The 22353-nt window shown below is 38.8% G+C and overlaps 1 protein-coding gene across 3 annotated transcripts; it reads right to left on the reverse strand.

The window, feature by feature from the left end:
* Nucleotides 1-219: 219 nt before the first annotated feature.
* Nucleotides 220-20682, reverse strand: LOC147850673 (erythroid differentiation factor-like protein). 3 transcript variants are annotated; one of them, XM_087335503.1, is made up of 10 exons: nucleotides 20579-20682; nucleotides 12975-13245; nucleotides 12507-12622; nucleotides 12105-12327; nucleotides 11386-12001; nucleotides 10368-10619; nucleotides 10036-10230; nucleotides 9876-9950; nucleotides 7299-9779; nucleotides 220-714 (listed from the first exon to the last, which is right to left on the reverse strand). In XM_087335503.1, the coding sequence occupies exons 2-10, from the start codon at nucleotides 13220-13222 to the stop codon at nucleotides 346-348; spliced, it is 4575 nt and encodes a 1524-aa protein (XP_087191629.1). In that variant the 5' UTR covers nucleotides 13223-13245; nucleotides 20579-20682; the 3' UTR covers nucleotides 220-345. The 3 variants fall into 3 exon arrangements, with proteins under 3 accessions (XP_087191629.1, XP_087191630.1, XP_087191631.1); XM_087335504.1 differs by having other exon boundaries at nucleotides 12975-13254; nucleotides 20579-20672; XM_087335505.1 differs by lacking the exons at nucleotides 12507-12622; nucleotides 12975-13245; nucleotides 20579-20682 and having other exon boundaries at nucleotides 11386-12005; nucleotides 12105-12246.
* Nucleotides 20683-22353: the final 1671 nt, after the last annotated feature.

Raw genomic sequence — 22353 nt, forward strand, 5'->3', positions numbered from 1 at the left:
GCCCTCTTTCCTTTTTCCAAGTGGTGAATAGCTCACTGTTTGCCAATGGCTCAGACTCACTAGGTCTCGTTAGTAATGAATCAAAAGAGAGACAATACCCTAGTTTTGTACTCTCCTGATTTGGTCAGTGTATCTCTTGAGAAATATTCCTTGGTCAATAGATCTGTTCTGTGTTTGATTCGCAAAATCTAGAAATAATTTCAGTCATACACAAGAAAAGGAGTTATACCGAACTTATTTCATCCAATTTCAATTTGAAGTAAGCATTTTAGTGGTCTAAACGAACTTTCATAAACATCATCTTTAGTTGCCTAGTAAAATACTCATACAGATTTGGCATATTGTTCATATCATCCACAATTCATACAACCCTTTAACATCTGGCACTTCACCTGACTTCAAAGCGAGCCTATACATAGATTTTAGTTTTTCAACGTCACCACCACCTTGGCCAGATTTTTGCACATCACTATTCTCGATGCACACCGGATTTCTAGTTGTCTGCTCTAGTGAGTTCTTTTTGTGCATTTTCTGAGATGTAGCTAGCATGCTCTTCAAGAGGGATCGTAGTTGTTCAGAATACATTTCTAAAACCCTTTCAGATGGCTTTGGGAACTCTTTTCCATCAAAATTCTCATTTGGGGTTGACCTTGTGTCTTCTGAAAAGTTAACATGTCTTCCCTCCAATAAGTCGGAGAGAGCCACATCCAGCATCTATTAGAAGAAAAGAATGTCAATAACCAATAAATTTCGATATGATTTTGGAAAACCAATAAATCAATCTCATGACAACTTTTGAACACAGATTGTTAAAAGACAGAATTTAGACATAAAGAGCAAGAACAGTTTTTGTATGTTTTTGATATCCAATGCCAATACTGAATTTAACTATTTTCTAATATATACGTTAAAAGACCAAGCCACGGCAGAACATAAAGACTTGGATATCCAACAAACAAATGTTTTTTTTTATGGAATCTAGAGATCAATTCTAGACACCAGAAACTATCAAATGCCAATGGAACTAGTTTTGTAAAAATGAATATATAATTTGAAGACCAACATCATGTTTTAAGGCATATTCTCAAAAACCAACATAAGACAACATCATGTGCAACATTTGACCACAATGTTTTTATTGTAAAAATTCATATGAAATCTAAATAGAAATCTGAAATTCTTGTATGTTTGGAAGTATCTTGTGCCAATAGATCTAACTCTGCTACAACAAAAAATAACAAATTTATTTCAACAAAATTTAGGACAATCCAGTTAAAATGTTGCTAAACTTAAAATTCGCGTTCACCAATTTGTTAGCATTTGAAATCCTTAAACTCATGCTAGGCCTTTCTTACCAGCTCCAATGATCATCAGCGCAAATGGACATTTATGAAATAAGTGAGACCTCAGTAAGTCCTGACCCTAGGGCTGTAAAATAGCACCAGCCCTCACCATTACAGTGTGTGATAGAAAGAACAAAAGTAAATATTATTGTCAAACTGTTGTAGCTCTTTCGAGGGTAACTCCTCTATGACATGCACTACTGTGTGTCTAGCTCTAGAGGATGGGTGTGGGCTGCGCTGTGCCCTGCGAAGCATTGAGAGGCAGGTGATCCTATACTTTGACACCAAGTCAAATCAAGACAAAGGTGTTTATTGCCAATACACCTCGCAAAACTGCAGTTATCCTCAAATCACAAGGGCCTTCTTGCTCAAACTTTTCAAACCCATCCTTATATAACCTTCTGATTTTAGAAACTCTCGGTCACCAATTATTTACCTATATAAGTTGATAATTGTCTTGCAAAATCATTAAGAGACCAATTGGGAGGGCTTTTGAGCAATTCATCAGCTCTGCCACTATCCTCTATATTTTGAATGCTGGCATTGTCTCTTAGGGAGGAAATGAATTGGATTGATTTTAAGACCCCCATCTACCAAATAATATGTAAAGCCTTAAATTTAAGAATCTTTCACTGGCAAATTGTTAGCTATGGGTTGTGATGTGTGCCTTCGAGAGCATAGGTCAACTTCAGTGAAGATGGACATCGTAATCATAGGGATAGCTTAAGTAGACTTAAGTCCTGGGCTAACCTAATGATTCAATCATGGCGCGCACACCCAAACAATGCTATTTGATTGTAAGTAGTGAGTGTTAGATATAATCATGATCAACCCCAAGTTGTCAATTTATCCCCATATGTACTCTTAGAGTGCACATTTTGTGATAGCGCCCCAAATGAGGAGTAGCTATTGTGCAACTCGATCATATGAGTTGGTAAGGTGTCAATCTAGGAAACCATATTTAGGAAAGAGCGAAGTAGACTAATAGGATTGGCTAATCAAGTGAACAAGAAGAATATTTTGTGGGCAAGTTATGATGTACTTACTCTTGAAGTATGTGCGATTGACTTTAAGATAAGTACTATCTAGCACTAGCTTATATCTAGGGAGCTGGGTCATATTAAACGACAAGTCAGTTAACAGAAAAGGAATATCTCCACTACTATCAACTGACTTGCACATTTAACGTTACACTCAGACCAAACAGAGAATATAATCCACTCTCTTACACGGTGGCTGTCACCATTATCAGTCCCCACTAATTTTGTAGTGAGCTGGTCCAGATCCCATCTAAGCTCTAAGGTGTGAGCGCATGGGTGAACTACCATTGTGAGCTACTCTCATACGTAATAGAAGTTTGTTTTCATATATCCATCTCTGTGATTGTAATTCTATATGTCTATCTAATCGATTCTCAATATTTGTAACAGTGAGCTTCGATGGAACAAGTATGACAACATGCCCACACTCAACCTGATTAGTAGTTAAATTCTTAGTCACTATTATGAAGTAACATGGAAAAAATACTTAATTAGCACATAATTAATGAGACGAACAAAGGTCATAATGAAGACAAGATGCTTAACTCAATTCGCAGAAGAGAGTGATAAACTTGAGAATAGAACTGAGCTCGACTACAGGGAGATAATACAATAACTTAGGGTTACCTAAACCAACAACCACTTTCTAAGAACTAAACTTACAATTTATAGAGGAACAAAAGTTATTATGAGCACAAATAGCTTAACTCTTAATTAATGGAAGAGAGTGATACGCATAGAAATCGGAGTGAGTCTCAACCACAGGGAGATTACAATAACTGAGGATTGACTAAAGCAACAAAAGATTTGTAAGTGCAAAACCTACATTTTATATAGGTTGAGGGGGCGTTTGTTTCCAAGAGGAATGTGCATTGATTGGCACCCATCATAGAGAATCTCTTTGTCCTTGTGTGCAACCCATGAATGAGCCTTAATTACAAGATCACCAGTTAAAGACCACCCTAACAGTGATCAAGCTTTATTCTGATCAGTGACAAATATCCACCATATTTGATCGCTAACTAAGACTAGCATGTATGTCATCAAAACAACTCGTCGAAAATGAAGAGAATCATTGGTGGTACGCTGAAATATAAGAATGGTTCCAATGCAGGGCATAAGTATAAACACACGACCCCCACTCCAATATAGCGTGGATTGTCCAAATCTGAACATGACTAACGTAGAAAAGAATAGAGTGATTCAAGGCGATATCATTAAATTGAATAATGAAAGAACATGGATCAGCCCCACAACATCTGTTGGCAGGAAGAAGGCCCACTATAAGGCACTCTTTTTACGCATGTTGCAGGATGGATAATATATAGAGACTTCTTGTGTGTGTATATATATATATATACAAGAAGTCTCTGCTCTGTATTTCATACGAATGCACATGTATCTCATGTAACATGGTATGATAGCTCAGAATCTCTTCACATCAGTTAGAAACTGAGATAGGTGGATATGAACTCAAGTCTATGGAAGAATAGATTTTTCTAACTGTGTCATCAAGGGGTGGAATTGAAAGAACGTTATGTCTGCCATTGTGCTGCTTTTTATGAAATAAGAGAGAGAAGTCACTATCTCTTCAAACAAGGCTTTGGCCCACTATAAAAGGTAATGGAATACACAGACCAACAATGTTTGGGACTGTTCATGCTATAAAACTCAAGAGACATAGAGAGAAGTTGTTGGACAACAAGATAACCACAACAACTCATCAACAGAGAATAACACCGACTTTCTTTAGCTCCATCACTCCTCATGCTACAAGTCAATCAAGGATAACATAAGTAGGATCTAGACCAAGACGCTCAAAAGGAGTTCAATAGTTCATGCAATAAGAATTTTTCATACAAACAGGTCATGACCATCTGGACACGGCCTTGACACCCTTGTCATTGACAAATAAAGACCTTTATCAACCAGCACTATAGGTGCTTCCCTCACTTCAGAGATCTTTCCATCTTGTAATGGCCCATATTAGAGATCTTTCGAAGGCAGAAGTTCCAATCTAACTTCAGAATCTTAAATTCTTAAACATCTAGATTCTTTAGTACCCAATGTTAAGTTATATTTAATTAGGTTTATTCTCTCCAAGCACTGAAGGTGCTTCCTTTGCTTCGGGGATCTTCCAATCTTGGTGCGTCACGTGTTGAAGATCACTAAAGGCTGAAGTTTCAGAATCTGAATTGCTGAGGTACTACATTTTTTAGTACCCCATATTTAATTTCGTTTATTTGGTTTGCTGTTCTCAAAGACGAGACAACATTTTCTGAATATATCCTTTGTTTGGACTTGTAAGCCATTTTGGCCTTTTAAAGAAGTTAATGTCTTTTTTCCTATTTGGGATTTAGATTGTGCTCCTTGGCAGTTAGGGTGTGCCAGAATTGAGTATATTTGCAGAGAGAAATGGCTGCTGTTCCGACAGGCAGGATTTGGAAAGGGATTGACAACTTTGGATCACATATTGACCCTCTGAGCCCTTATCAAGGAAGGCAGAGCCCATAATAAGAGGATTCACTGCAGCTTTGTGGATTTCCGAAAAGTCTTTGACACTGTAAAATGCACTTGGCTTATGCAATGGCGAGAAGCCCTTGGAATCCCTGTAGATATGCAATGGGGAATCAATGCACTGTATGAATCCGTTTCAGGAAAGATGCAATCTCCCAAGGGGTTGTTGGAGGCTGTGGCTACAACACTTGGAGCAAAACAAAGATGCCCACTATCATCCCCTCTCTTCAGTCTCTATATGGATAAGGTAACTCATTACATAGAGAGATTTGGGGGTGTTGGAGCATGCTTAGCAGGGACAGCTATACAAATATTACTATTTCAGGCAGCTACATAAATATTACAATTTGCTGATGATATTGTTCTCATTTCTGACTCTCCGAAGGAACGACAAAGATAACTATTTTGTACGGACAAAGGTTTGTCAATAAACATGAATAAAACTAAGGCCATAGTATTTAGCACCACTCAAACATGGGTAACAAGATTAGAACCAGAATAATTCTTGGGAAAGGAAAAGGTGGCATACATACACTCCTACACATACCTAGGAGTAACATTTATAGGGCCTAGGTCCTCTTTATGGGAGGCTGCTTGTGCCCGACTTTGTCAAGGATATGCAACCCTTGGAGCTCTCAAAAGACAATGTGCACATTTGCAGTTCCGAGAGCCACAAACTAAAATGTGGCTATTTGATAATACTTCTGACACCAACACTTCTCTATCAAGTATGTGGGGACCGAGACTAAACAACGCAAATAACTGCAAAGATTTAGAAAGAACTTTCATATCAATCGTTGACATAATCATGGCAGAGATGGGAGCAGCCCCTATAATCATTGAGGCAATATTCCGATCAGTGAGCTGTATCCAACGACTTTGGGAGCTCCCTGAAAGGAAGGTTGGCTGGCACTTATGTCATCAAGACAACTTGCTGAACATGGAAAAATTCATTGTTGGTATACTGAAATGCAACAACAGTTTGAGTGACATGGCATAAACATAACTGCATTACTCCCGTTACATCTAAACATGATCAAAGTGGAAAAGGATAGAGTGATCCAAACTGATATTATTAACTCGGAAAACAAGATAACATGGATTAGCCCCAAAATATCATTCGGTACGAAGATGGCTCACTATAAGACTCAGTTTTTTACACACATCGGAGGATGGATTCGTCATCAAGCCATCATATAGGGACATACATCTATCCTATGTGCTGTGCAGTGGGATCAGGGAGTTCATCGCATCAGTTAGAGATTGAGGTAGGGAGATATACAAGAATACCTCTAGAAGAAAGAATTTGCCAATTGTGTCGTCAGGGAGTGGAGTCTGAAGAACAATATGTCATTGCAATGGTTTTTAATGACATAAGAGGAGCCACCATTGCCTCTTTAAGCAAGGCTTTGGCCCACTACGCAAGGTAACGAAATATGGGGACCACCGGTACATGGGGATTTTCTTGCTAGAACTCAAGTGACACAAGGAAAAGTTGTCGAAGGACAATAGTACAATCACACAAGCTGATCAACAAAGAACAATCACAACTTTCTTTCGCCCCATCACCCCATTCATGCTACAAGTCAATCAAAGGCTACAAAAATGGACTCCCACCAGGACATTTCTAAGGGGTTACAATAGATCGGGCAATAGTAATTTGTCGGGCACATATGCCCTGGCCTCATGGACCAGAATCTCACCACCCTTATCATCAGCTAACAATGACAATTATCTTCAGTAATTGCAGGTGCTTCCCTCACTTTGGAGACCTCTCAATTCTGACTTCAGAATCTTACATGTACCGATAACAAGATTCTTTAGTCTCTTTTTATCTGATTTTACCTTTGTAGAAATTTTATTTATTTTGATTTATTGTTTTCAAAGACAAGACAACTTTGCAGATGTAATCCCTTGTTTGGTCTTTTATAGGCCATTTTGGCCTCCTAAAAGACGTTAATAAGTCTTTCTTCCTTTCTTTCTTTCTACATATTTTAACAGGACGTGCTCATATTTTTTATTTCTCTTCCACAATTAGAGCTTTCGATAGATGTCTTAGAGATCCAATTTGCATATGTCAGAGTTCATGCATAACAAATAATGCGCCTCTAATGTGTCACAGTATTAGTGTGCTTTCAGACCAAATAGTATTAGCATGCTGATCTGTTACAGTTTTAAGATGAACAAGCATGTTCCAATGCCCTTCAGTCAAAGAAAAAATCGTTTCAATTTACTCAATGAACAATCTATAAAGTGATATATCATGTACGAAGCAATATAATAACCCTACCCTCTAAATAGATTACCCATATGGTGTTAATATTTCATCGCATCTTACATCTTAGCATTCAGCAGATTATAATTAACTTAAAGAAAACAAGCATGGACTTGTACATACCGAGACAGAACCTGATGACGAGGATACTGCTGCATTCAACGCTGATTTCTGCATCAATATCTCTAGAAACATATCAGGGTGAATGGATGCCCTGTAATACTTCAAAGCTTTAAGCCAGTGTCTCTCTGCAAGAGATAAATATCGTTTTAACTGCTGATGGGAGGCTGATTCAGTTAGTATCCTCATTTCAGACTTAATGATAGCAAAGCAGCAATCTCTGTGATAGCAAGCAAGTTGAAAATGCGCAAATGCTAATTCTTGTGCTCGAAGGTTACCAAGCATTTCATACAAAGCTATAGCTTCCCTAATGGCACCATTAGTAGTAATATGGATTTTCTTGTATTGTGGCATCTGGTTATCCATAGAGTCAACATCTAAAAATTCACTACATTTATTAACAGTTGGAAACCTAGACAATAAATGCCCACATTTATCTTCTCTTGCAAGCAACATGCCTAATCTCAAATATGTATGAGCACATTGTGTCAATACTTCATTGCGTAGGCCAATACTTTCACTATCTGGAACTTCCGTTAGTAACTTCAACTCTGTTTTCGCTGTATTATAGGATCTCAATGCCTCTGTGTATTGAGACACCGCATCATCAAAAACTTTCTTCAAAATCTGTTCATATAATTCACCACCTTTCCAGGAATCCAATTGTGCCACTAAAGCTTCAGCTGCTGCTCTTTGACCATGCCCAATATTACAATATATTAGAACAACATTAATTTGATCTTTGGCATCTTTGAATGCACCTATAGCTTTATCAAACATCACCTTTGAATCCTTAATATTTCCAGAAGCCAATTTCATACGGCCAATTTCGTTATAGGTCCAACCCTTCTTCTTCAAACCTGTTTTCATCTCCTCTGATCCTTGCAACATCTTAGAGAATAGGAGTACTGCAGCATCATAACACTCTGCTGCATTTTCAAGGTATTCCTCCTTATTAAAATCATGTGGACCATCTAAGAAAGAGAATATATCAGATTTTTTCTTTTTCTCTGGTTCAATCTCTTTGACTTCAGCTCTCTCTGCAGATAGATTGGCATCCCTACCAGTTTTCACATCAAAATTATCTTGAGTTGGTAGCAAAGAGACGTCATGTTTCAGAGACTGATGTATACATTCAGACGTGAGCTTGTTCTTTTCCAAGCTATCTAAACTGTCAAAATTTTCTTTCTTACCATGCTTACGAGCCTTTCTTGTTGTTGTCACAGGGCTACTACTGCTGGCATTTCTACCACTGCTTGCTCTATCACTTTCACAACTACATCTTACTAAGCTACAAACAGTACAATTTTTCTTGTTTTGGCTAAGCTTTTTCCTGAGGCGCTTCACTTCCTTAACAACTTCTTGTGCCATTGTGAGTTCATTATATTTAGGTTCTTTCTCTTCGGTAAAACCGCTGCTTTTAAGTCGTTGATATTCAACATAGATGTCACCAACCAGAATCCAGGCCTGACCCCAAAATAAATCTTTGTCTGCACCTATTTGTGTGGACGAATCTTGAAGAATCGGTTGACAGAATGCTCGAGTATCATTATCCAATTGCATAGACATGTCCAAATTTGAAGTATATGATGTGGGAACAGGTAACCAATGTGCAATTTGCTCATCAGAAACATAAGTATTGTCATTCCAGTGAAGAGGCATGGATTCATACACAGAGCATGACAGCTCCACCGATTTTAATGCCCACTTCAGTTGCCCATCATCTTTATATGCTTGACCCAGAGCAAGATACGATTCACCAAGAAGTAAAACAAGTTGCACCAGCTTTCGGTCCATAAAAGGACCAAATTCACATTCTCTAATGTCATAATACTCAATACAATCTATTTCGCCATAAGCACATACTGGAACCAGATGAATATATCTCTTTGCTTCCATTGCCTTTCTTTCAGATGCAAAGACTTTACCTTCAACATCTTGGAGCTGCCTCTGCCATCTAAGGGCCTTGATAGCTTGAGATACGTGGTGAACTGCAGTAAGCCTTGCTGAGACTGGCATAACAAGACTGTGTGAAATACCTGAATTGAGACTTGAGTTACTTTCTGTTGTAACATCCTCATCATGTGAGTTCTGTAGCATTGGCGCTGCATTGTTCAGTGCACCTAAAACATTCATTTCTGTAACTTTTTCAACTGGCCCGTCTGATTCCAGTTCTTCGTTTCTCAAACAGTTGTTATCCCTATCTAAAGATTGATCTGTGTCTCCTGTTACAGGCACTAAAATGTCCGTGTCCGAGTTAACATGGTTAGTACCAGATGGCAGTACTGATTTTGATGATTTCTTTTGCTTTGTCTCCGAACATAAAGACAGAGATGAGTCCATCACCTGCTCTATGAAACGTTTGGGTGCACCATCATAATGCTCATTAGCTTCTAACATGAAAGGCATTAATATTGAACCCAGCTCTTCATGGCATTTCAATATCAACCGTGCAACATGTTCATGTGCTGAAGCACGAACAAACTGCAAAATGTGGCGAAAGCTTAAAGCGAATATGATTATTAATTTTGACCACTATTATTACATACAAAAGCTGCAGCAAAGAATGTGTCTGCATACCAGGTGTTCTTGTTCTCCTAGAAGCTCGAGACATTTCTTGAAAAAGTTTGCACACTTGCATCTATCTGACGGATCCTAATCAACATTTACAACAAACGATTCATCCATTTGTAAAATATAACAAAATTTTGGGGAACAGCGGGCATCCTCAATCACCTACCTTTGATAGAGATAACCTGTGTGCAAGGCGATATAAAAGAACTCCAAGAGGCAAGGAACAACTTCTGTTACCTCTGCCACAAGAAGAGGGCAAAGGCTGTTTCTTCTCATCCTTCTTTGCTGTGGTAGTACGCTTATTTGTAATGACTGAAAGGTTGAAAAGCTGAACCAGATCTTCCCCAGCATTTTTGAAAAGCTGAATGATTCCTCAATTCACGTAAACTTAGATTCTTCAGCTTCATTTTCCCAAAATATTATGAGAGAAATTTATTCAAGCATAGATAAAGTTAGATAATAGCCAATCCAAATAAGTGATGCAAAAGAAGAACTTACCCAGTAGGTTCCAAGATCTTCCTTGCAATTTTCTTGAAGAAACCTTAAAACAGATAATGCATTTTGCTGTATGATGTGTGGATGGAAGAAAGAAGTCCCATCTTCTGACAGTCCTTTCAGTAAAAATATATCATCTGTTTTGAGGAGTTCATAACCTTGGACAATCCCATTATGATGGTAGCATATTGCCAGTTCAGGCACGCTTGCCATTACATTGTCCAGCCAAGCATCAAGCCACATCAATGGTGTGACCTGTGTTAACCATGAGTAAGATTGTATAGAAATTAATATAGATTGAAAGCAGCTATCATGTCAAGTAGGCTTTAAATAGAGGTATAGTTATAATCTATCTTATATTAGAAATTCTTATAATGTGGGGCAAACCTCAAAACGATGTTTTAAGAATGTTCTACATTGTAAGACTAAAAGAAAACTGCATATGCATAAACATTTCTTAATGGGAATTCCACAGGTCAAAAAAGGAGTTGAATCGCTCTGCAGTAACTAGAGAAGTAGCATGTTTGATAAAATATCAAATGAAGGATCGTCAACCTAATTTGAAGAGGGTACGTACTTCAAAAAGGTCCATTAAATACCAGGAATTATAGCACATCAGGATTACACAATGTCAATTAAACAACCCATCTATGACACTTCCAATTAATACAGTTATATCAAGCTGCATGATGATGGAAAACCACCAATGGTCATCATATGATGTTATATAAACAATCTTGCACCTTTAATTTTGCATAAGGGGAAAAAAACAAGTGTTACTCTCTAAACTACAATTGAAAGCATTGCAGACTGTAACTCAGGTTTTGAGCAATGAATTTGATGTTTCTTTAATCATAAAAACTGTTCATGATTTTCGTTTTAAATTGTGCAAACCTGTTGTTTGCTACTAAAAATGTATGTATAGACATTTTTTCCACCAACCAGCTCGAAAGTTATAGCATTGCCCTAAGGCAATGTCAAAAAAAAGCAGAGGAAAAAACAGAGAGAATTTACTGCCTACCTGGCGTTCCATTTCCCACAAATGTAAACTGACAGCAACATGTTTTTCATTGCTGAATAGCAATAAGTCGCTTCCAAGGAGCATCTTCATTTCTTCTAGTTGCCAAAAAAGAACTCTAAGAAAACCATCATTGTTTGACCTCTTATGATTCCCTGGCTCACTCTGAATGCAATCAGGATTTTTTTGTCGTTCCCCAACAATACTAGATTTTTTATGGGGATCGATGCCTGAGACACTGTTTTGATCTGATTGACTCCAAGAAACTCTTTGTTTATGCTCATTTTGAGCGCCATGTTTGCTTGCATTCAGACTTTTGGTAGATTTGTTATTCCTCTTTTGTTTATTTGTCACATCATTATTCATACTGTATTGCCATCCATTGGCATGTGCATCTGGATCCAATAAGTCATCATCAATATCATTGCTACACGTTGATGTAGTTGATTTCGATGTAAAGCTTGTAGTGCTTTTCTCCTCTGAATTCTGTTGAAGTGGACAATCACAAGCTTCAGCTCTAACTGACTGCATTGCAAACTTTAGAAACAATGCTTTTTCCATGGCCTTTGCTTGGTTCTTCTTTGTCCTCACAAGGTTTTCACCCTCTTCAACGTCAGGCCTGACTTGTATTGAGCAAACAGTATACCTCGGATAAGCCATAAGTTCTCATAACACAAACATAAAACAAGGATAATACTTCCATCAGAATCTAAGACTATTACCCGGTGTTCAGGATTAATGTTTGTCCAACCCTGTGCACAGCTATTGATAATCTGGCCTTAGAGTACGGTATCTTGAAGATTTTCTTCAGTATCTCCACTGGAGCTATCACATCTATCTGATCTTCATACCCAGCCAGAGCACTAACTGCAAGAGCCTCACATTTTCTTGCTAATGGTTGATTGTGGTAGCTCTGACCCCAAGCCTTGCATAAATCATTTGCCCCTGGTTAACACAAACGACCACCATAAACACGATTTAGCCTCATCACTTAGAAAATTGAAGTTGGAGCATTCTAAAACATCATTGCAAAGATTACCATTACTCATGTCTTATAACAACAAAACATGAAACAAATAATATGAGCAAAACAAGATGATTATCTCCACATAACAAAAAAATACCTTCCGGAGGTCTTCCTGAAGTTATGGGTAGAGTTTGCTCATGTTCAACATCTGATAGAAAGAGTGTGTTGAGGTCAGTTTGGTTAGGCAGCATTCGATACTGTGGTGCTACAACCCTGTATTATTAAATTCCAAATTTCCTTATCAATTTTCAAAATATCCTTGAACTTTTCTTTTCACCCAAATTCCCTTGATGTTTGCTATTTCCCGAAATTATCCTTGATCAACCGCCAAAAGAATGAAAAACTGCATGAATTGAGCATATGACTACTCAAATAGCATATATGGTTGCTCAAAAGGGGTCTGACTAAGTGCATTTGGGGAAATGACAAAAATTTAGGGCCATATGAGGAAATAGTGAAAACTTAGGGGGGTTTAAAGAAAATAACGGGAAACTTAGTATTTTAGAGTTTTCCCTACTGAATATAAGGTTACAGTAAGGAAACCCCTGTTTGTTATGAGCAATACCTCTCATTCTGAAGGCTAATAGCAGGAACAATTGCAGCTTCGACAACGGACGTCCGACACATCATAGCTTCATTGTCTGTTGGAACAGGTAGACTTCCACATATAAAACCCAGTTGCAATCTACATTGAACTTGAAGACTACCAACACATTGCAATGCCATATGACCAGCCCCAGTTGATTGAATCTGCAACTCTGGTGAGGATGCCAGTGTCATGCATTTATCCTTTGAAGTAGATGGGGTGTCCATATGTATGATTTCGTAAGATATATCTGAAAAGGCTTTCAGGTGGATCAAAATATAAATAAAAACATACACACAACAGATATTCTTATACATAAATATCATACAAATGAGACAATCATCAAGTTTTAGCTCTAAATTTTAAAATTCTTTTATACAAGTCACTATCAAGTAGAAAAGGTGCTGCAGAAAAATGAACAATTGTTGAATGGCAAAACGATTAAGAGCTTCTGCTTCCAAAGTTCAATGTCATTTTTCAATACCATGCACTCAAAATATTTTGTTCAATATCAACTTTCGAAAGACAAAAGACTTAAATTATTTTGTATGTTTATGGCATACAAAGAGTATACATCATTTTAGAACCAAACGAAGAGTTTTCACTTTCATGAATAGCCGAGGAACATTGAGCTGGAAGCATAGGATGAAATATTATATGGTGCAGCTGCAGATGTGTTAATGAAGTGAAGATTAAGTTTATTGATGCCAAAAAAACTCAGCCTAATCAAATGCATGTCCAACATATTGAACCTATGAAGCTTCGAATTGAATTGACATCAGTAGTAGATGATTTGTTCATAACTATCACACAAGCATTCACGCTAAGTTGACCATCCTGCAGGATGCGCCAACGTATCAACACGAACAAGCCATCATCATAAAGTCCCAGACTTCCAAATCAATCACCCAGTGACGGTCTATCGTGGAACATGGGCCATCATACAGGTGTTTCAGAATCCACACCATCATCCAAGAGTTCCAAACTCTCATGCCAATCACACTTTTTGCAGTGTACGGGAGCAAATAAGGCACCATCCACGTGTTCTAGACTCACAAGCCGATCACCATGCTGCAAGCTACTGAGGTGACGAGCCATCATCCAGGAGTTCCAAACTATGGCGCAGATCACACTGCTGCAGCAGTATATCGAGTTTATTGGGCCACATCATCTCCAAGCGTTCCAGACTCGCAAGCCAGACAACAACCAAGCCACATCTGTTGGTAGGAAAATGGTCCACTATAAGACACTTTTTACACACATCAGTGGATGGATTCATCATCAGGCCCTCTTATATGGACATACATCTATCCCATGCGCTGTGCAGTGTGATAGGGCAGCTTGCAAACTTCTCCACATCAGTTAGTGTTGAGATAAGCATATATGCACAAATACCTCTAGAAGAAAACAATTGCCGATTTTCATCATGGAGTGGAATCTGAAGAACACTATGTCATTGTACTGTTTTATATGAAACAACAGGGAGATATTGTTGCCTCTTTAAGAAACAGTTAACCCAATATCCAAGGTAATGGAATATGAGGACCAACAGTCCCTGTGGATTTCATGCTAGAACTGAAGAACACAAGGAGATGTTGTTGAAGGGCAACAATACAGTTAGAGTTGAGATAAGCATATATCCATGAATACCTCTAAAAAAAAAAATTGCCAATTGTCATCACGGAGTGGAATCTGAAGAACACTATGTCATTGTACTGTTTTATATGAAACAAGAGGGAGATACCATTGCCTCTTTAAGAAACGGTTTGACCTAGTATGCAAGGTAATGGCATATGAGGACCAGCAGTCCCTAAAGAATTTCATTCCAGAACTCAAGAGACACAAGGAGAAGTTGATGAAGGGCAAGAATACAGTTACACAAGCTTATCAACAAAGAGCAATCAAAACTTTCTTTAACCCATCACTTCTACTCATGCTACAAGTAAATCAAGGGTTACACAAATGAGCTCCCGACTAGGACATTCCAGAGGGGTTATAATAGATCACACAATAGCAATTTGTGTGCACGTAGGCCCTGGCCACATGGACCAAAATCTCACCAACCTTATCATCAACAGAAAGGCCATTATCTCTTGCCATCAAAAATTCTTCCCTCACTTCCAAGACCTCTCCATGCTGAATTTCACCTATGCTAGAGATCTTTCAAAGACAAAATTACAATGTATCTGACTTGAGAATCATACAAGATTCTTTTGTCGTGTCTTATTCTATTTCTATTTCCTTTTTCACTTAGTTGATTTATTTTGTTTTGTTCTCAAAGACAAGATAACTTTTTAAGATGTAATCTCTTCTTTGGTCTTATAGACCATTTGATCTTTCAAAGACAAAAGTTACAACACATCTAACTTGGGAATCTCACATGTGCCGAAAACCAGTTTCCCTCGTCTCTTTTTATCTTATTTACTTTTATATTTACGGAATAATATTTATTTTATTTTGATTTGTTAATTTGTTGTTCTCAAAGAAGAGACAACACTTTAAGATGTAATCTCTTGTTTGGTCTTATTGGCCATTTTGGCCTCTTAAAAGATGTTAATATATCTTTCTTTCTTCTTTCTTTCTTCCTTCTTTCTTCCTTCTTTCTTTCCATGCAAAGAATTGTGTCAATTGTGTCATCAAGCTATGGAATCTGAAGAACACTATGTTTGTCATCGTAGTGTCATTTATGAAATCAGAGGGAGATACCATTGGCTCTTTAAACAAGGCTTTGGCCCACTACGCAAGGTAATGGAATATGAGGACCAACGGCGCCTAGGACTTTTCATGCTAGAACTCAAGAGACATAGGGAAAAGTTGTTGAGTACAGCCACACAAGCTCATCCACAAAGAAAAATCACAACTTTCTTTAGCCCCATCACTCCTAATGCTACAATTCAATCAAGGGATACACAAATGGGCTCCTGACCAGGACATAACAAAGGAGTTACCATAGATCGGGCAATACCACTTTGTTGTGCACACAGGCCCTAGCCCCATGGACCACGACCTCAACACCCTTGTCATCGACAGATAAAGGCCATTATCTCCCGCCATCGCAAGTGCTTCCCTCACTTCGGATATGTCTCTATTCTGGATCGACCTATGCTAGAGATCTTTCAAAGACAAAAGTTATAATATATCTAACTTGAGAATCTCACATGTGCTGAAAACCAGATTCCCTCGTCTCTTTTTATCTTATTTACTTTTATATTTACTAAGTAATTTTTATTTTTATTTTTATTTATTGTTCTCTAAGATGAGACAACACTTAAGGTGTAATCTCTTGTTTGGTCATATAGACCATTTTGGCCTCTTAATAGACGTTAATATATCTTTCTTTTTTCTACACAGCCCTTAGTGCTCTTGAAAGACAATGTGCACATTTGCAGTTCCAAGAGCCACATACTAAGTTGTGGTTATTTGATGCAATTGTCATACCAACTCTTTGGTAAAGACGTGGGGGTTGGCTGAGTCTTAACAAGGCAAATCATTGGAAAGATTTAGAGAGACCTTTAGTGTCAATGATTGACCGCATGATAAGGAGCAAACCATCAATGCCCCATCATATAATCCGGGCAGAAATGGGAGCAGCACCTATAATCACCGAGGCATTGTTCCGATCAGTGACATGTCATCAAGACAACTGACTGAAAATGGAGACATTCATTGTTGGTATGCTGAAATGCGGCAATGGTTCGAGTCACACGGCATAAGTATAAATGCACTACCCTCATTCCAAAATAGCTTGGACTCTCCCCATCTAAATATGACCACAATGGAAAAGAATAGAGTGATCCGAAGTGATATTATTAACTCGGCAAACAAGATAACATGGGTCAGCCCCAAAATTTCACTTGGTACAAAGATGACCCACTACAAGACACACTTCTTACACACATCAGAGGATGGATTCATTATCAGGCCACCTTATATGGACATACATCTATCCTACACGTTGCACAGTGTGATAGAGCAGCTCAGAATTTCATCACATTAATTAGAGATTGAGGTAGGCATACATACACATATACCTGTTGAAGAAAGAATTTGCCAATTGTGTCATCAAGGAGTGGAATCCGAAGAACACTACGTTTGTCAATGTAGTGTCTTTTATGAAATCAGAGGGAGATACCATCGCCTCTTTAAACAAGGCTTTGGCCCACTACGCAAGGTAATAGAATATAAGGAACAACGGTGCCTAGGACTTTTCATGCTAGAACTCGAGACATAGGGAAAAGTTGAAGGACAATAATACAGCCACACTTGCTCATCCACAAAGGACAATCACAACTTTCTTAAGTCCCATCACTCCTACTAATGGTACGAGTCAATCAAGGGATACACAAATTGGCTCCCGACCAGGACATAAAAAAGGAGTTACAATAGATCGGGCAATAGCAAATAGCAATTTGTCATGCATGTAGGCCCCGGCCCCATGGACCACAACCGCAGCACCCTTGTCATCAGCAGATAAAGGCCATTATCTCCCACCATCGTAGGTGCTTCCCTCGCTTCAGAGACCTCTCCATTCTGGATCGACCTATGCTAGAGATCTTTCGAAGACAAAAGTTACAATATATCTAACTTGAGAATCTCACATGTGCCATAAACCAGATTCCCTCGTTTGTTCTTATTTTATTTACTTTTATATTTACTGAGTAATATTTATTTTATTTTGATTTGTTGTTCTCAAAGACGAGACAACACTTAAGATGTAATCTCTTGTTTGGTCTTATAGGCCATTTTGGCCACTTAAAAGACATTAATATATCTTTCTTTCTGTCTTTCTTTCACCATAATTCTACAAGGTTCACACTGATGTACCTTTTGGTCTCATATGCCACTTTAGCCTTTTGAAGACGTCAATATAACATTTCATTTCTCTAAATAAAGTGGGAAGGATTGCCTTGCTCAAAAGCACGTCATAATACGAGGGTGGAGTAGCACTTGTAGCTTCATTGAAAACAGCTTGATGAAGATACAAACCAACTACAAAAAAACTACATTGCCATTGATCATACAACTTGAATGTAAAGCAAGAAGGTGAGTTTACTGGGATGGTTTTGATATCATCAATCATAAGGCCCTTGAATAGGGACGCATGGCCTATGGGACATCAAAACCAAAGCTACACATTGCAGTTTGGAACTGCAACTGAGACTTGCACATACAACAAGAATGGAGAAGGCAATGGCAAGACCACACATCCTACTCATTACAAAGACGCACTAGATTCTAGAGAAGGGTCTATCTCATGGTGATGGCTTCCAATGGTAATTTAGATACAGGCAAACCACTAGATATAGTAAATCAGGAGGGTTAGGAAAAATAACACTGCTTTTTAGACAAGCCTTGTTTGCATGCATAAAAGTTTTTAAAAGGCCATAATGGCCTATGAGACTAAACAAGATATTGCATCTAAATGCATCATTGACCTATGGCAACTCTATCCCCAAAAGACTCAATCACACCCAAGGAGTCTCTTTCCATAAAGATTGCCTACAAAGATAACCTTCTGAATAGATGGATGCATAGAGAGACCAAGGTACATGTACATCTACATGCTCCATAGTGTTAGAAAAACAATAGGCTAATTCAAAATTTCCTCCCACCAGATAGAGATCGAAGCATTATAAGCACTTTGCATACAAACAGCAAACAGACTTTGCAAGTTATGTGAAGAAGGTATTTAGCAAGGAATGGTTCCCATGTAGGTGCCCAACCTATGAGCACATCAAAGAGAAGTACACCACACTCTTCTGAAACCTCGCCACCATTTTGATAGATGACAAGGAAGCTTGACCCAACTCAATTAGGCCAAGGCTTGCTAAAGCTTTAAAACCATAGGCAATCAACCTTTATGCTAGCATATGGGATGTGGCTGCAATTTCACATCATGAACTTCTTCTATATGTCCGTACCTCCACTTGCAGCATGAGATGAAGTGATGGAGTTAAAGAAAGTCACGATTGGTCTTTGTTAATGAGTTGTTGGAGTTGTTGGAGTTGTTGGAGTTATATTGTTGACCAACAACTTCTCTCAATGTTTCTTGGGTTCTAACAAGAACATTTGCAACCCATGTGTTGGTCTTCATATTCCATTACCTTGCATGGTGGGCCAAAGCCTTGTTTAAAGAGGCAGTTCCAGACTATGTCTTTTAAAGGAAGGACCTACGAACCAAACGAGAGATTACGTCTTAAAATATTATCACAACTTTGAGAAGAAGAAGCCAAAATAAATATAAGAAAATAAGTAAAGCTGCCAGAATCTTGTTCGCTAAGCACTTGAAAATCCTCATCTTGGATGAACTGAAACTTTTGCCTTTGAAAGACCGACAAGAGTTTTATGGTCTTCAAAGAATTTAAAGCTACATATTGAAAATAAGGACAATGCCTCAAAATCGCTTCACCAAGGTTCCCAAGGCTGCATTGGATATTGGATATTTACCACACAAAACCCACCAAAAGCTAAAAAGAATCATCCAGATGGATCTGAGACATCTCAAAATGGTTAGCAAGATGGCAGTTTGAAGAAAGTTTGGATGTGCACATTGAGGAAGAGAAAGTGACAAGGAAACATGAGTCCATGTTTCACTCAGCAGCATCGGATGCCCTCCATGTGGAATGGAGAACAAACAACATAGATCTAAGCTTGATCACCATTGCAGCAGCATTGATACTCAATATTGGGAAAATTACCTAGAGCAGCTGACTGATGCTGGAGCTTACATCCAAACACCCAAGCCCATGGGAGCAAGATGCACTGCCTCACTGATGTGGAGACATTGAAAATAGAAATATGGGATTGGCTTAGTATTGGGCAGAAAGAGAGAATAAATGAGTTATGTTGCTTCAATGTACAAAAAACAGAAGAACATGTCACTTTGGGATTACTCGCACATGAGGACATCAGCCATGATTTTTCACACATTCCTACAAGGGAACTCCTAACAAGGAAGGAAGCATCGGTAATGGCAGTATCCAGGTTCTCTTTGCTTGGGGACTCAGCCACAGAACAAACTCATGGAGGGCCTTTTCCATTTCAGATTTAATTTTGTTTTCAACCAGCAGATCTTTTTAAAATTCCCCTAACGACATGTCAGGGGAGCAGGGGCGCTAGCAAACGATTTTTGGTCTTATGGGTTCATTATCATAGCTTATGTTAGGTCATTGAGACGGTCTTAGAGAACCAAAACCTGACTTTTCTTTGTCGAATTTCATTCCATTTCCGATTAATTTTGTTTTCAACCAACAGATCTTTTTATAATCCCCCCACCAACATGTCAGGGGAGAAGGAGTGCTCGCAAACGATTTCTGGTCTCATGGGTCCATTATCATAGCTTATGTTAGGCCATTGAGACGGTCTTAGAGAACCAAAACCTGACTTTTCTTTGTTGAGTTTCAGTACATATCTCTTCCTTTCTTGATGATTTCCACAGGCAAGTTTGGTCCCATGAGAGAGGTGAAGTCATCATCTCTCTTCTCCTTCTCTTTCTCTTTCTCTTTCAACCCCTTCTTGTACCAAACAGTGATAGAGACCATACAAAACAAAGAATGCCGAATACATGCATTCAGACAGCTTACCTGGCTATGGCGAGAGAAAGGAGAAGCAGCAAAAAGAAGTATTGGATGGAATTGAAGCCTGTCTTCAAGAGTGAAGTGACTGAATCCTTGAAAGAAGAAGAAGCCCACAACCATGAAATCATATACATATGTACATATATCTTCTTCCTCTGGGACACACCCACAAAAACCTGGGGCGGAGGTCTCATCATAATCTCATTGTTATTTGCGCCCAATCGGGTCTCGTAAACCTTGGCCTGGGCCTTTAGGTTTCCGGAACTTACTGGAAATATATGGGTCCGGTCCCCATCGAAATCGGGTTGCTTCAGCTTGTGTTACATACTCTAGTGCCTACCTTGCTATCTCTCTTCTCTTTGCTCCATTGTAGATCTTGTTTCATGATTCAGTTGTCCTATGCTCTTAATCTGTTTCTATGTATTCTCTAAGGATCTTCATCTCAAAGAGTTTTGAGATTGTTCCGCACTTGACGACTGACATCAACATTTGGTATCAAAGCTTGGTGTTTTCAATTCTACATCTAGTCATCTTCATGTCTTCATCAACATCTCACCTTGTGGCAACCCTTGAAGATCTCTCTAACTTCAGCTTGATAGAACAAATTCTGAGATTTCAGTCAAATTGAAATCTCTCAACTGGCAACTTCTACAATATCACTTTCTTTTTCAAAGAAGAGAAAAACACTGGAAAAGTCTAGACTCCACTATTCTAAATCACTCTTGAAGTACGCCAATCAGATGTACTTTACTCATGTGATTGTAGCCACTTGGAGTGAGACTTTGTCTTGCAAGTTCTTCCTCAATCGTGCTTCATTAGGTTAGACGGAAATCGAATAGGTCACTCGACACTATTCACTAGCTCGTTGTAACCACTCGTAGCAGATTGGGCTCCGAGGAACAACCCCTAATTGTGCGTCATTAGGCTAGACGGCAGTCGGGAGGACCAATCGGCTTTGTCCCTCTCATTGTCGTAGTCATTCAAAGCATGATCTGACGGGAACCCAACGTTCCTTATGCGCAACGCTCGGCCACAACCGAGCTTAGAATGATACACAGAAAACGGGAAATAAAACGCGACACAAAGAAGGAGAGAATACACAGGAGGTTTACGTGGAAAACCCCAAACTAGGGGAAAAACCACGGCAACCCACAGGCTGCAAACTGTCACTATGTAGGAATATACAACAGTGAGTTCACTGAGGCACCGACCTCGTGCTCACAAATCTTCGCCACAGGCGGCGGTTACAACAGAGGCAACGACCTCTTTCTCTTTCTCTCTCTCTCTCTCTGTACAGTTACGCACACTAATCTCGTGCAAAACAGAAAATGACAACAACAAACTAAAAGTTTGCCCTAAGTCATATTTATACTGATATGACTTTTCGGCTATTTACAAATATAGCCTCAATGGGCTCTCAGAAACATATTTACGAATATGTCTCTTCCTCCGGTTCTCACCGGTTCTGCACCATCCGGCTCTCCGTAGCCGGGTACTCCTCATCTGGTTTCGGCCGAGGCCGAGTTTGTTCATCGGCACTGTTCTTCTCCCTTCCCATCCGGAGGGACCTATCTCCCAACATGATCGGTATGGAAAATAACACATAATCTGTGATCGGTATCTTCAAATCGGCATTCGAAATCGAATCGGCAATTAATTGTGCTCAATTAGACTAGGTGATATTCGAGAAGACCAGTGGCTCTGTCCCTTCGCTCACCATAGCCACTCCGAACAAGTGTAGCACCCAACTACTACTCCAAAACCAATCGACAATTAAATTA

Source organism: Azolla caroliniana, unplaced genomic scaffold (genome assembly GCF_043228905.1).
Source record: "Azolla caroliniana isolate FFs.n. ecotype wild unplaced genomic scaffold, voAzoCaro1.0.p SCAF_20, whole genome shotgun sequence".
NCBI classification, from domain to species: domain Eukaryota; kingdom Viridiplantae; phylum Streptophyta; class Polypodiopsida; order Salviniales; family Salviniaceae; genus Azolla; species Azolla caroliniana.

Excerpts from the sequence above, each read along its gene's own strand:
- LOC147850673 (XM_087335503.1), bottom strand. The coding sequence starts at position 13,222 with ATGGACACCCCATCTACTTCAAAGGATAAATGCATGACACTGGCATCC. Across the intron at positions 12,002-12,104 it reads ACATTAATCCTGAACACCGG|GCCTGACGTTGAAGAGGGTG; the intron begins GTAATAGTCTTA and ends AATACAAGTCAG. Across the intron at positions 715-7,298 it reads CGTCATCAGGTTCTGTCTCG|ATGCTGGATGTGGCTCTCTC; the intron begins GTATGTACAAGT and ends TTCTTCTAATAG.